Below are 14864 nucleotides of genomic sequence, written 5' to 3' on the forward strand. Positions count from 1 at the left end.
CGCGCGCTCGCACCGCGCAGGCCGCCCGGGAGGATGCTGCGCCGCACGCCTCGTGACAACCACGGCGGAGCGGCTCAGGCAGGTAGAATGTCAAATTGTCTCCCAGGGTGCCGCAGCCGAGCGCGCCGATTCCTACCCATCTGTCTTCTATCATGTCCGCCAACAGATCTGACAATTATCTTAATGCCCATATGCTTAATTGTGGGCTTCTCAATTCCCCCATTGCTATCGGAAATCCTGCAGGAATTTCAATTTGGCATTCGGCTTTCATTTTGGGGGATCAGATTCGCAGGCCTGCCATTTTTTTTCCCCGTAATGCCGGCTAAGCCTCTGACAGCGGGAGCTGCGGCAGCGAGCGGCGCGGCCCCCGCTCCCCCCAAACATAATAACGTGTCACCTGCCTTTCCAAAATGAGAAGCCCCGTCCAAATTAGCGCTCGCTGGATTTCATCAACCACCGAGTCCTAAACCCAAAGGGGCGCCGTCCCTGCCAACGCCGTGACTCCGGGTAATATACCAATAAAGGTTTTATTAAACACTCCAGTAATGCCATCATCGGAGCTGACAGCACGGGCGCGATGGAAACGCATCCGTTCCTCTCCTCTACGCGGCTCACAGACACACTCTGCGGAGCAGGGCTGCTCCTTCATTAAATAAAGGAGACCGACGAGAAGAGTTACGCGTCTGAAGAGCAAAACTGTCAGAAGTTGCTTTTGATATCAAAGCACCCGGAGTGGCAACGCTGGCGCTGCCTCCCCGGTCCTGCACGGCAGCTCCGGCTGGCTGCGCTCCGAGCCAGAGAGGTACCGACGGACGTCTGCAAGGACAGACGGACAGCGCGTCCGCACGGAAAACTCCGCGCTCCACCTCCTCAGGTGCGTACGTCCCCTAACGCTCGAGCCAAAAGGGCGATAAACCCCGCAGAGAACTGTAAATCGCTCTTTACACTCAAAAAGTAAGTTCTCGGGCAGATAAAAAGATGGAGGGATGTTTCTGATCAGACTTACAAGATAATATAGGATAATTGTTAACAGCAAGTCGAGACCGCAGTAAGAAAGATAAAAGGGAATCCTGCCAAGGGGAACTTGAGAAAATCTTTTACTACTAGATGAAATGCAAATAACCAAAAGCAAGTGTAAAATAGCAGAGACAAAAACTCTCTCTTTGTTGAGACGTTACAATTTTTAAAACATGAGATACTAAGACTGGAACCAGCATTATTCAGTTTTAAGAGAGAATCAGTTGTTACGGGGCGCTGAGAGCTCGGCAGTTCCACTTCCTGAAATCCCAATGCAGGAAACACAATGAAGTCCTGCTGACATCGTTCTGAGGAGAAAAAGTATTTTCTCCCCACACCTATGAAAGAAAACACCTGGTGAAACAGGCTGTCCTGCTCCATCCCCAGCGATACCCAGCTCCGACCCTGGGCAACCGACCTCGCTTGGGAGCTGGACCCGACTCCCAGTCCGGCCCCACCGTGAGCAGGGGGTTCACCCCGGCCACCTGCACGAGTCCCCTCTGATCTACATTTTTCTGTGATTCTACAAAAGACAAAAACCATTAAACCATTTCGTTTTGAGGTCTACGAAGACAAAAGAAACATATGATACCACTTCTGGTTGGCAACCAACCACCACCCTTCGAGCAGAGCTCCCGAGAGCGGCTGGATGCTGTAAATGCGCGGTGACAGACACCACGTCTCGCTCCCTTTTCCTGCCAGCCTCCGTCCATGACCTGTGCTGGCGGACAGACAGACAGACAGACTGACTGACCCAGAGATGGCAAGCATCCCGTCCTGCTCCTGCCCCGGAGCAGCCCACCTCCTTCCCTGGACCACCTCCGTTACGGAGCTACGCGAGATGCCTCCAGTTGGGTGGTCCAGCTTGAAGAGGGACAACCTGGCTACCTCGATTATTTGGCCTGACTTCTTGAAGACTACGCCTTGTTTTACCACGTCAAGAAGCAGACAAGGTAATAATCAAAAGTTAATGATTTGGAGGATTTCTAAACTGAAGTGTTGAATTCAGATGCAAAAACCCCGATGTCATAAAGTCACCACCACTTTACCGCTGACATACTGATATATAGTTCTATTTATATTTTTAAAATTCGTTCCAATAAAAAAAGATTTCCTCACATTTCTTCTCCTTTAGGTTCTCAAGAGATCTGGAAGGTAACCACCTATGGCTCACAACTGAATGATAAAAACTATCAATTCTTTTATTCTTTTTTACAACCCACTATGGGATCAATCTTGCTTGTTGAGATTTGCAGCTTTTTTCCCTGCCAACTAGCAAATTCCAGGCATGCTTAGCGAGCCTGCCCAACCTACGGCCATCCCTGCATGAAAGAAAGACCACTTCTTATCCACTGTGACTGACTTCAAGCCCGTTTTCCCCTCTCCCTGCATGGGAGGCAGGCACCCCGAGACGGGATGGAGCTCCGGCTGCAGCAGCCCTCCCATCCACGATCCTCCCCGTGCCACAGCGAGGGGGCTGCTCCGATACACCGGCGCTTTCTAACTCCACGGTTACACAAACCACCACCTTGCAACGGCCTTTCCACAGCGTGTTTTCCTGGATAGTTTATTTCTCCAGTTTCAATCACTTGCAAGAATATTCAGGCAGCCCCATTGCTTCGTTACCCCCACAGAGTGTATTTTATGAGACACAGAAGACTTCAACTCCAACTCTACCAGGCTACAAACACCTCTGCGTCTGTGCATACGTGCACACACAGGTATCTATAGTAAAAGCCCCAAACTAACCCACACCGAGTACTTCCACAAGCAGAGGACTACGAGGGCCGGTTCCCGGCAGTGCTGTGGTTTTCACCACGCCACCTCATCTCCCCTGCCCACGGGATGCTCTGGCCTGCACGGGTACCCAAACGACTGCTTTTACAGCAAACTTCAGGCCTCAGATGTCCCCTAAAATGGGCTGGCCACTTACTTCTCTCTTTAAACATCATTTCCTTTTCTCCTTAAATATCATTTCCTTCTTTCCTTTAAATGTCATCAGGGGTTTCCACCCAACCACCAAGAGCTCAGGACCTTCAAGAGCACCGCCACGCTGCCGAACGCGGCCGAAACCCACCATCTGCCAGGGGATGCAGGGATGCGACTTACTGAAATAAAGCCTGTCCTACAGAAAGCGTTAGCGACTGAAAGCAGCAACGCCTGCGAGCCTGGGGTGTGGGCAGCTCCCGGCACCCCCAGGGACGCAGAAGATGCTGCATTTTCTGCTTCCCCCTCCCTCCGCAGCCAGCAGTGCCGCCGGTTTGTCTGTTATACAAACAACAGCTCTACCCTGAGGTGGAGCGAAGATATGAATCATTCCCCCCAGCCCGGGAGTGTAGATTATAAATAATACTTATCTTTAGAGAATCAAACTCACTTTGAAGTTCTATTAATATTTTATTTATTTCCATCTCTTTAAACAGCCCCCTACTGCAGCACTCAGCAGACTGGAGCAGAAAAAAAACCCCAACAAAGAACAAATCCTAAAATGTGCATGGGAGGTATAAGCGGGCTCTGCTGTTGATGTGCAAATGTCTGCCTTAACCTCCCCTTCGCAGTCACCAGCTCAGGCACCCAGAGGTACCCAAGCACACGTGTGCGTACTCGGGTGTGAGGTACAGTCCGCTTGCGATAATTCCACCAAAGGGAAAAAACGTGAGAAGCCCCAGTCCTGTGGGGTTTTGGCTATTAAGGTTAAAAAGGCTTCTGGAAGATAAATAAATACTGGTACAGAGAAGGCTGATCCCAGAGTAAGGATCAAAAGCGTTCTGCGGACCTTCCAGCGCAGGGCTCTTTGGAGGCACCTGCGCAGGTACTAGGCTGATGGACACAGCACGAAGACCTGGACAGACGATGCCTGAATTCACACTTGCATTATTAGTCTTTTATGGCATTTTAAAAACTTCAATAGCTGGAAGAAGGCTAGACCTTGTCTTCTCTTACCTTTGCATTTTCATTTTTATATAGGGTAACAGGTCCTCAGTACAAACATCAGGTTTTTCTGGTTATGCTAGCCTGTACGTACTCCAGATTACCTGCACTATCTATGCATTCATCGTGAATGGGAAGCTGTTTTAAAAAAATATGTGGAAATTAATTCTTGAATACTCAGCATTTCTTGATGGAGATGTATATGCATAGTTAACCCAGATAAAGAATGTGACGCTCGGATGCCGGGAAGGAATTCACAGTTTCGCCTTTGTTCCACAAAGTGCGTTTTTCCTTCTTTTTTAAAAAGTAACTATTCTGCTGCCTGAGATGCTCGTTTCGTCAACGTCAAGACGTACGGCATTGAATTTGGCCGTTCCGCAATGCCCGTTAACATCACCCCCGCAGAGAAGTGCCCCCAGAGCAGGCTGTTGGCCAAAGCCACCCCTCCACTGCTCCAGACGCGGATGCCCCCCCAAAAAGTGAAACCCCGCTCTCCAAACGTGCCTTCCCAGCCGCTGCCTCGGGGACCAGGAGGAACAGGGGCCGGGGCACCAGTTGCCCCCCACCCCGGCATCACCCCTCGCCGTGTGCCACGGCACACCGGGGGTCACCCGTCCCTGCGGAGGGACCAGGGAAGACAGTCGGTTTTCGGTCAACATGAAAGAGAAAACGTGTCCGCGTGGCAATCAGACCCCACTGACACAGAGAGCTGCTCTGGTGCCTCTGAAGTCTCCCCACCCCGAAATCCCAGCTGCACCTGACAGCCCCGAAGCGCTGCATTTTGTTTCGAAATGAGCCGGATTCTCTCCCTCTCCGCCTGTCATGTAGATGGCGATGGAGACTTTGTCCTCCAGGGCGAGGAAAGCCCCGTCCTGACCCAGAAGTGAATCCTGAGCAGTGGTAAGAAATGGTCGTACAAATGTTTCTTTTATTGCTCACAGATGGGCATTTGAAGTTCGGGCATGGTAAGGAGCAGACATAAACTGTAAAGAATGGGGAAAGGTTTCCTATGAAGTTATGAGCGTTGCACCCCTTTCCTTACAGTTAACCCCTCTCACGCTGAGAGCTGGCCTTCACACGCACCGTTAACGTTCTAAATACAAAGGAAAAACTATTACCTATAGCCTGGACCACAGCTTCGGGCTACGGTTAGGGAGAGATTATTCCTAACTTTCCCGTATCGTGAACAAATGCAACAAGCAACAAGCTTTGTCCTTTTAAAAATGATGACCTTGTGTTATCCAATTAGATAAATAAAAACACGCGGCAAGAAAGTTGTAAGGTGATGCATGTTAACACGTGTTCAATATTGTCAAAATTTATAAGTCTGACAGAAAGCAGATTTGTGCAAAGCCCTTATAAACCTCTAACGCTATATTAAAAAGGGAACAGCACAGGGCACTCTGACACAAATGGTCTCTCACTGTATGTGTGTATTATTGGTCCAAATTATTCACTCTTATTTAACTGCACTGAAGTCTTTCATCTCCATGCTATACAATAATAGTTTCCATATGACCGGTGGCTCAGCTATAAATAAGATCAAAAGCGAAAGAAAGGATTTAATAAAAAAAAAAAAAAAAAAAAAAACATTAAGAGTGGCATTAAATCAGGAAAAAAGCAAAGTCCACGTTTTTTTCTACAGAAAAAAAGTAGCGCCGAGTACTAAGTGGCTCGCCAAATATCTTATGAAAGGGCCGTTTGCGAGCCAGTTGTGTGCAAAAGCCATTTAAACGGAGCTGAAAGTGGCAAAGCCGGACTTTGCCGTTGAAAGGAAGGGGAAGAAGAAGGGGAAAAAAAAAAAAGCGCAAGTGCCACGTCTCCACGCGAGGCCGGCGTACCGGCTCGGCGTTGACGTGCGTGCCTCGAGGTCGCGGGAGTGCGTGGCGTCACCCGCCCGCGTCCCTGTGGGGTCCCCGGGGAGCCCACCTCCCCCCCGCCCCGGCGCGGCAGGAGGGGGGTCGGTTTGGCACCACGCGCCCGCCGGGTGGGAAAAGCCGACTTCCAGCCGATTTTCCCCCCAGCGCCGCGGAGGCCGCCGGCCCCCTCCCGCGGCGTTCTGCCCTTTGTGGTCCCGGGGGGAGCGGCCCACCACCGCGTCCTCCCCCCCCTCCGAAAGCCCTAACGCGGCGCGAGGTCTCCCGTGCTTCGCCGGCTTCGCTTTCCCACCGTGGGGGGATAATGGGAGTATTTTAAGGGAATAAGCGGCCGGTTGCGACCCGTTAGGGAGAGAAGCAGGTCGCCGCGGCCGTCGGAGGGAAGTCGCGGAAATAATCCCCACGATTTCTTTCCAGCAGAGATGATTATTCATTTAAGCGTTGGCTAAATCCGGAGATATAAAGGGTCCTAAAGTACCGGATTAAGAACATTAACTCTTCTTCGCCGAACGCCCGGGGAGGGAGGGGAGGAAACGACGCCGCGAGCAAGTCGGCGCACCTGGACGCCGTATTTCGGTGCCCGGTTCCAGATGATGGGGGTCCCGTCTGGAGCATCAGGTGGGCGACCCACCCGCGCCGCCGCCTTCCTCCCCGGCACCTGCCTCGGCTCCGGTCCGGCCGTCGCACCCGGCAGCAATTTCAATTAAGGCGAGCCAGCTGCTCGCCGTCGCCGCTCGGGAGCGCGCGCGCACGCCGGGCCGGCCACGTGGAGCTCGCGGGAGTCCCGGGAAACCAAATACGACAAGGGGGGGGTTGGTTTTTAAACCGTGTGGCTAATTAGCTGCTTCAAAATGAATGGAGCCATTGTGCGAGGACAACGCTTTCCTGAAAAGGTGTCGTTTAAATATCGGTCGGTGGTTTCTCTCCTGGTCGAAATGAAGTTTATAGCTCCAAAATAATTTAAAAATATGATAAAGGCTGTAATTGCGTGGCATTAGGAATGTCAACCAATTAGGCAGAAAATGGTGCTATACAAAAACCCGACACCGGTGCCTGTTGTGTCAGACTTCATTCCAGCAAGGTCATTCTGTCCGTTTTTTTTTAATTTATATTATACCTGCTAACTGAAGAACACAGTCAAGCAAAACAAACCACAGATGCAGCAGCTACAACCATGCTAAAAATTAAGAAGAGATAGTAAGACAAAACAGCAAAAGCCAAATTTTGTCTTTTAAATATTGCCAAGTTGCTTGACTCTTTTTGTTTATGTACGAATGACATAACTGAATTACTTCATGAGCTGCTACTCTAATTCCTAGGGGTGGAAAATTCCATAAGTTAATTTAATGTGGATGTAAAAAAAAATACACACGAACACGCTCTCTTCCTGTGGGCCCTCACGTGAAGCATGCAGGCTGGCTGACGGGCTTCTAAGCGCTATCTTAAAAATAATGTATACCAGTTTCTGGCTTGTAATGATTTTAATCAATACCTTCATGCACCGCTACAAGAGAAACACGTGTCTTCTCAGATTCCTCTGCAAAAGTTAGCGTTTTGCTGTTTTCTACAATTCAATTCGAAATGTTACGATAAAATCCCTGCAATCCGCGTAACCTCTGGAATAACAGGAACTGCGGAAAGCCAGGAAATTCACAGCTAAAGCTGAAAATATACACTTAGCTCATGCCCTTGAGAGATGGAGATGGGCAGATTAAATCGGCCAAAACTCCCAAGTTTTTGTCTTGACGTGCGAATTCTACAACTTTGGCCTTGAAGACCCTCGCGGAGACAGAAACGTTACGAGCGCCCCGACGACAAACCCCGCATCATCCCCATTTCTAAGCCACTTCTGCCTCTTCCCAGAGGCGCCTTTGCGGGCACCCCGGGCGGTTCCGTACCGGCTTTACAAGCCCGGCGAAGGGAGGCTACCTCCGTTTTAATTACTATGGTTTCGATCCCGCAAATGCTCGTGCACGCGCTGAACCTCAACGTCACAGATCGTCCCAACGGGACCGACGCATGGCAATGAAGTCGAGCGCACGTGTGTTTGCAGAACCCGGCTCTCGATGGGATGGGAAACCCGAACGTCCGCCTCCCCTGCTCGACGAGCGGGTCTCACCCCCCTTCCCCGCCGCGCTCCCCCTCCGGCCCCACCACCCCCAAATACACCCCGCAAAGGGACCAGCTTTGGGCCAGCAGCTGCTGCACCCCAGCTTTGCGGCTGGGGCGCAAGCCGGGGGACGCTCCGCGTTCAAATCCCTGCCCTCCGCCCTGCGAGCTCTGGCACCCGAGGGCTGCGATTTAAGCAATCTCCCGATTTTGCGACTTTCCTGCTGCCCTCCTCCTGGCTGCACGTGCTGCTGCTGCAACGCAGCGGGCGCAGAGGAGTGGGCAGCTCCTCCGGGCTTTCACCGCTAAACCAGTTTGCTGCTAAACTGGTATCAAATACATTGGATTTGTAAACGGCGTGAATTAACGTGCGCCGGTTTGCTCGTGGCACAGGGGAAATTAGAAACAGGGACATCGGCAAATTCCAGGGGCCTGCTAAAAATTAGTAAATGCTTAAATGCTCTCCTTACTGGGCCACTAATAAAGAAAGTGAGGGAATGTAAAAGAAGAAATCCCTTTTAAGACAGCCTGCTATAGCAAACCGTTCGCACAGGGAGCAGAACTCCGCTCCCAGCCACACAGCTGTAAACCTGGCCTCATTCCATTAAAACCGGAGCACTTGATTCCCGTTTCCAGCAGCATCTGACCGATCTCTGCCTTATTTTTGTCTGGGGAGAAAAGTCGCACATCTGCTGTGCGAGGGAGAGCGCGGGCAGGGAGAGCAGGCAGGGAGAGAGGGCAGGGAATGCGGGCAGGGAGCGCGGGCTCTGCACCGCTCCGGGGTCGCTCCGGCACGCTCGGGCAGCGCGCGGAGGTGCGCGGTGGGCACAGCCGCTTCCACCAGCGCGCTTGACAAGTTTCCGGTCCATACCTCCCACTGCTACTTTATTTACTGCAGCTGGCCAGCCTTTTATAGCCTGTTTCATGTATTAAAATTCAAATGTGGAAAACATTACCAGTATCCTCCTTGATTTTTTTTTTTTTTTTTAAAATTTTTTCCCCCTTCAACTTCCTTTTCAGCGTGGAATGTATCAAATGGTCAAAGGCTAACTTCAGACTGACTCTACTCAAAAACTATTTCCTTTGTTCTTATGTTTTTACTTCAAAATTCATACCAGTTTTCCAAAAGAAATTATCGGGCCCGACTCTTTCACCCAAGTTACGGTTTCAGACAGTGAGTAATGCTGCTTGGGAACGCGGCAGACTCCGGGTTTTCAGAGAAATGTCCCCGTCTCATTTGCAGCAGCAGCACTGCTCTCAAAGCAGCCGAATTCTCCTGCTCCGTCACCCTGCTCTGACCATATTCTTATTTAGCGAAGTCCAAACAAAACCGGTCGGACCCCATCACTCGGCGTTTCTCCTGAAAAAGCAAGTGCCTACATATTCCTAAAAATATGAAGACATTTTTCAGATGCACGATACCAGCACTTCGATTTCTCATTGTTGCTGCTTTTTTTTGTTTCAGTCTAACTTCACCTACATCTGGTATTTAAGCGAGGAGCACATATTTATGGAACAAACTGTCTCTGAAGTGATGCCCTGGGTGCATGTTGCATCAGTTTAACATATGCAAAGCGAACAAAGCTACAAAAATTAAACTCTTTTCTCTTGATTGAGAGCAGATATGCAGAAACAGTTGTAAGTCACAGATCTGGCTTTTAATAAAGCCAGATTTCTTCATTAAAAGCAGTATTGTTTAAACACTGGAGGAAAAAATAGCTTTGTACAAACTAAAATCTTAGATTATATGTATCCCAAGTGTATTTAACATATTACCTGAGGCCAAGCTAAATTACAATCTAGAATTTCCTTTTGTGAATTCTCAGCAACTGCCACAGAGAGCAAAACAATGTCTGGTTCATGCTAATTTTATTGGGGAAGGGGAGAGGAGATGGATTTAACTGAGCTGCTGAAAAAGCATCTTTTTACCTCCTCTCAGAGCCTTTCACCAGACCATTTTCAGTTAACACTTCACATTTTTTTGAATCTGCAAATGGCGCAGGCTCAGTTGTGGCTTTTAATGATATTTTACCCATGTCAGAGTCACTTTTAGTAACGTTTAATTTAACGAGGAGCAGAGCCTGTCACAAAGCTGCCCCAATAAAAAAGCAAACAACACCCCCCTTATTTTCCTTTCTCAGGTGCTTAATTTCAACAACTGATTTTAATAACCTGAAGCAACAGAAACTATGGGCAAATATTCAGTCCAGGGCATTGTATGTGGACAAGTTTGAAGAGGAGAACTGTTTGGTCAAGGACAGCTGGCTAAGGATACCTGAAAAGCCAACTTCTTCTTGCAGGGGGGAAGCAGGAGACAGCTGGGATATTTTCATTTCCCTACGAGATGGCAGACCTCAGTCGTGAAGGCTCTGGATGGCGATTAGCACCCAAGCTTAGCCGTAAAACCTTGCCCTCGGCCGGAGACGGAGCGTGCCGAGGGCTGCGGAGCCGTCCTCGCCGCGGGATGGAGAGCGGCCGAAAGCCCCCCGCTCCGCTCCGCTGGCAGGAGCATCGCCAGCCAGGCTGGACGAGCCGCCTGAGAACTTCCCCCTGCATCGCATGAGGCTCAGGAACGGCCCTGCTGAATAAAGCCGTGCTCTCAATACCGCTGCAAGCTCATTATTTTATAATCACCTCACCGACTATCACGACAGCGCCTAGCGCGGGGGCATCCCCAGTGTGCAGCAGACCGGCGAATGCGGTAATTATCAAATAATTGGCCACCAGAAGAAGCTCCTGCCTTCCCCTAGCAGTTGCCTCACACCCTGGCATCAAAGTTTTTCTTTCTTTCTTTCTTTTTTTTCAATTCCCTTGCGAAAAAAAAGGAGGAATCCTGTCTGAATCCTGTCAAATAAAACTCTAAATGTTTGCATTTTCCATATGATGTCTAATCCTATTTGGAATGCTTCTGAACATTTGGCCTTGATTACATCTTGGAGCAATGAATTTCACAGGTCATTGTGTGTTGAATAAAAAGTATTTCTTTTTGTCAGGTTCACTGAATGTCCCCTTGTTCTTTAATTATAAGGCAAGATGAATAGGAGAGCTAGATTTACCTTCTCTATGCTGTCCATTATTCCATGTACCTCTATTATGTCTCCTCTCATTCATCTCCTTTCTGCACAAAATCGCCACAATCTGTTCAACCTCCCTTCACATGAAAATCCTTCCATGCTTGCAATCATTCCTGCTGTTTGTCCCTGAACTCCTCCTAATTCCACTACACTTTTTTGAGATAGGAAAACCAAAACAGAAGGCAGCTCCAGGGAAGGTATACACACATGTATGTATGTGTAAATATATACCTGAGGCATACACTGCCACTCCATCAGTTCTGGTGTCCTTTCTCGCGTGCCTTTTCAATTCAATGGGGTTTTGGTCTTGGTTTTAGGGCTTCTTGCACACCGAGGAGAAACTTCCATGCGACTCTAGCAGAGGCACACGGTCTCCTCCCTATATGTATATGGTTAATTGAAATTCTTTCTTCTAATCTGCCCTGCCTTGCCCTTAGCATGTGGGATGAGCAGGGGATCAAGCCTAGTCCCCTACAGCGCCGCACAGCAGCAAACTGGCCATGGATCTGTCAGGTCCCTTTCTCTTTCCACATATTTTCCCCTAGTCTTAATTAACCTAAAGAGCTTGAACCATCTGAAAATACTGCCAGATAACTCCTTGTTCCCTTCCTCCATTCCACGTGTGAGTAAGCAACTCTATTTCTGGAATGAAATTTGGAAGTATAAAACCGAATGCCTTTTAATCCTGTTGAAGATTGCACTGATCTAGCTGAGCTCTGCACGTGCACAACCTCACCGCTTCCTAATCGAGAATTGCTGCTTCTCAGCTCCTACAGGACAGTTATTTTTGCATTAACTTCTGCTGAGGGATTTTAAGATTTCTGTAGACTTACATGCATTGTGTTAGATGGTCTTCCTTATTATTTTTCTGATACATTAAAAAAGAAAAAGATTGAAGAGACATGCTTTTTCTCTGCAAGAGACAAAGCAACAGCAAAGTATTTCCTTTGCAGAGTGCAAGACATCTGTCCTGGAGACCCAAGTGGTGCACGTAACGCAAGCTGCGGACCTGATCCCACAGGCTTTTGTGACACACCACTTACCCAGGCAGCGGCGACAGACCAGGGGCTCAATAACGCAAGCATGAGCTTGCGAGCCCGAGGAGGGTCTGCAAAGCCAGGCTTCTGTGCACCGGCTATTTCACGTTGGAGAAAGGTCACGTAATCCAGAGTGGAACACACGGCACAGTGAGCGTACACAGCTCTAACTCTGAACTACCTTCTCCCCCAAAATTTAAGCACGTGTTTAAGACAAGGACAGGCTTACCTCCCATTCCTTAAACCTTCTTCACCCCTGCGTGCCAAAACCATGCCTTATGCTAAAACCTGCACCCAGCTTCCCAAGCAAGTGGCGGGTCCCGAGTGAAATGCAACACTACCACAAACTTTTTGAAAGCAAAAAAGGAAAAGCATTTCAGGACCTGGGTAGGGGCAGTGACTTTATGTTCACCTGGCCTGGAAGTCAAAGCATAAGCGAACCCCCGACGATTTCACACCCCCTCGTGCCCTCTGCCCTGCACGCACGCACACACACGCACGATCTGCACCTCTGCGCATGCGGCTGCGAGAAGAAGGGTAAACGAGGGCTGCGCCCCGACGTGAACTGCAGATGGAAAGGCACGGGAGAGCCCGCCCTCGCTGCCGCTCTCGCCGGCGCGCTCCTGCCTGCTGCCGCGGGGCTGCCGTTCCCCGTACACCCGCCGCGGTGCCTGCCGGCGACTTCTCGGTGCGCCCGTGCCCTCAGCCGACCCGAGCTGCGTCGGCGAGGATGGTTAACGAGGCCGGGCGCGGAGCGGAGCGGCTCGGTACCAGTGGCAAGAGTCGTGCCGAGCTGGGCTGAGGGTGCGGGCAGGGACAAACAGAAACGGGCGCACTGGCTGCCACCGGAGCGAAACGGTTTGGAGCTGTGAAATAGGTCCCCTACGCACCGCGGGAAGGTAAGGCAGCATCGCTCCCCCCGTGAACGTGCACGCAGGCGTCAGCGCGTACTGTCTCCGAGAAGCCGCGAAGCCTCGCGGACCCGTACGCCCGCCCGTCCCTTCCCTCCCCGAGCCCCGGCGATCGGTTAGTTTTCCACCCCAGCGCCGCCGGCGAGCCCCGCGGCTTACCATGAGCGAGTGCCGGTTGGCGGAGAGCAGGCCGGTGCCGTAGCCGGAGCCCAGACCGGCCATGGCTCCGTTGTGCGACGGCCCTATCAAGCCGTGCATGTCGGCGTGGCCCCCCGGCATGGCGGTGGCGGGCCCCACCGCGTGGTTGCGCAGGACGTGGATGGCGTCGTCCAGTCTCTCCAGGCGGTCCTCGATCCGGCTTTGCTGTTGGTGTGCGAGAAACAAAGCGGGAAGAGCGTCAGCAGGCGCGCAGGGATGCCCAGCGCCGGGCACGAGGCGCTGCCGCCGGTGTGCGTGGGGCGCGCGGGGGCACGGTCACTGACAGCCAGTCCTTCCTTCTCAACCCCTTGGTGTTTTTTTTTTTGTTGGTTTTGGCTTTTTTTTTTTTTTTTTTTTTTTTTGGAGAGGAGTGGTTTTGTTTCCCTAGGGCAATGTTTAGAGTAGCGTTTCGGGGAAGGAGAGAGCATGGTTAACACGAGTACAGCTTTGATTTTCATGGGCAAAACAGGTTCAATGATTCCTCATGAACATAATCATTACAGTACATATGTTGCCCTCTATGTCTTTGAAAAGTTTTAGTGATACTTAAAAAAAAAAATAAATAAAAAAAAATAAAAAAGAAGTAGAAGTAAAGAAACAAATATACCTCTAATTGTAATCAATCTCTGACTGGGATTTTCCTCCCCCCATCTAATCCCACGATCACACACAAAGAGAGAAAGAGAAACTACCAGGTCCTACAGTCCCTTGCTGCTAGTCGGATTTTTTCCCTGCAGGTATGCATCCTGAAATCACTTTTTATCACTGGTAAAAGCAGCAATAAAACCTCTTCCCTAACTGAGCAGCTTACAGCCAGTGAGCGATGTGGTTAACAACTAGCAGCCGGGGCGGTCCTGGGGGCGAGGGGTACAGGGCTGCTCCCAACACCCCCCCCCGGCTACAATGCCACTGGGGTCCCTACAACCCCGCGCCCGGGAAGGAGGGGCCCTCGCCTCCCACTTCTCCGACCATCCTAAAAATTCTGGGCCCTGGGGAGGGCCTCCGAGATCCCGGACCGCCGCTTCACCACGTTACTGCCTCCCAACACCGTGCTCCCGCTAAGCCAAAAACCAGCCCCCGAGGCGTGCTGCCGGTGGGGCGAGGACAAGGAGAAGCAACGGGCTGCAGGGAATAACGACCTCGAGGCTTCAGCCTGCCCGTCGCAGGGGCTGCTCCCCAAAGGGAGGGACGCGCGTGTGCGTGGGATGCTCTGGGAACAACCCGCTGCCCACAGAGACCCCCCTGCACCCCCTGCTCTGCTGCCCCCAAGCCCCACCGCTGTCCTCAGCCATCCCCAGCGCAAGCCACGTGCGGACCCAGGCACCTGAAGTCTTTGCTCTTTAATAAAATAGGAAAAGGGGAAGCTCGACAGGACAGTCCCCAAGCACTGGGGAACCTGAGCTGCAAAAATAATCAGACATAGCTTAAGGGTCTCTTCAGCAAATCTCTTAACCAATCCATTGCTCTCTAAAAACCAAAATGACTAAAAAATCTCCAGAAGACAGCAAGCCTAGAAAATACCGCGGTCAATCGCGAGAAGGATTTCTGTATCAGGACAGTAAAAATAGTCCGTACCAATTCCTGACTCTGGCAAACTTCTAACGAAGCCAACAGGACTGCTGCATCGCCCCGTACTAGGGGGTCAGACACTGTGCTCTTGGGAACTACCCAATTGCTTTTTTTTAAAGGAAACTTTTAAGCTCTAGCGCT

General features: G+C 50.7%; 1 protein-coding gene across 4 annotated transcripts in view; it reads right to left on the reverse strand.

Annotated features, from left to right (window-relative positions):
• Positions 1 to 14864, reverse strand: part of TCF4 (transcription factor 4) — a 239385-nt gene that overhangs the window by 5128 nt on the left and 219393 nt on the right. For all 4 annotated transcript variants that reach the window (XM_010583045.1, XM_010583044.1, XM_010583043.1 and 1 more), the window contains one exon: positions 13116 to 13319. In XM_010583045.1, the coding sequence (XP_010581347.1) occupies positions 13116 to 13319 (204 nt within the window). The remainder of the gene's footprint in view (positions 1 to 13115; positions 13320 to 14864) is intronic.

The sequence above is a fragment of the Haliaeetus leucocephalus genome, unplaced genomic scaffold (assembly GCF_000737465.1).
Source record: "Haliaeetus leucocephalus isolate CR32 unplaced genomic scaffold, Haliaeetus_leucocephalus-4.0 Scaffold866, whole genome shotgun sequence".
Taxonomy (NCBI): domain Eukaryota; kingdom Metazoa; phylum Chordata; class Aves; order Accipitriformes; family Accipitridae; genus Haliaeetus; species Haliaeetus leucocephalus.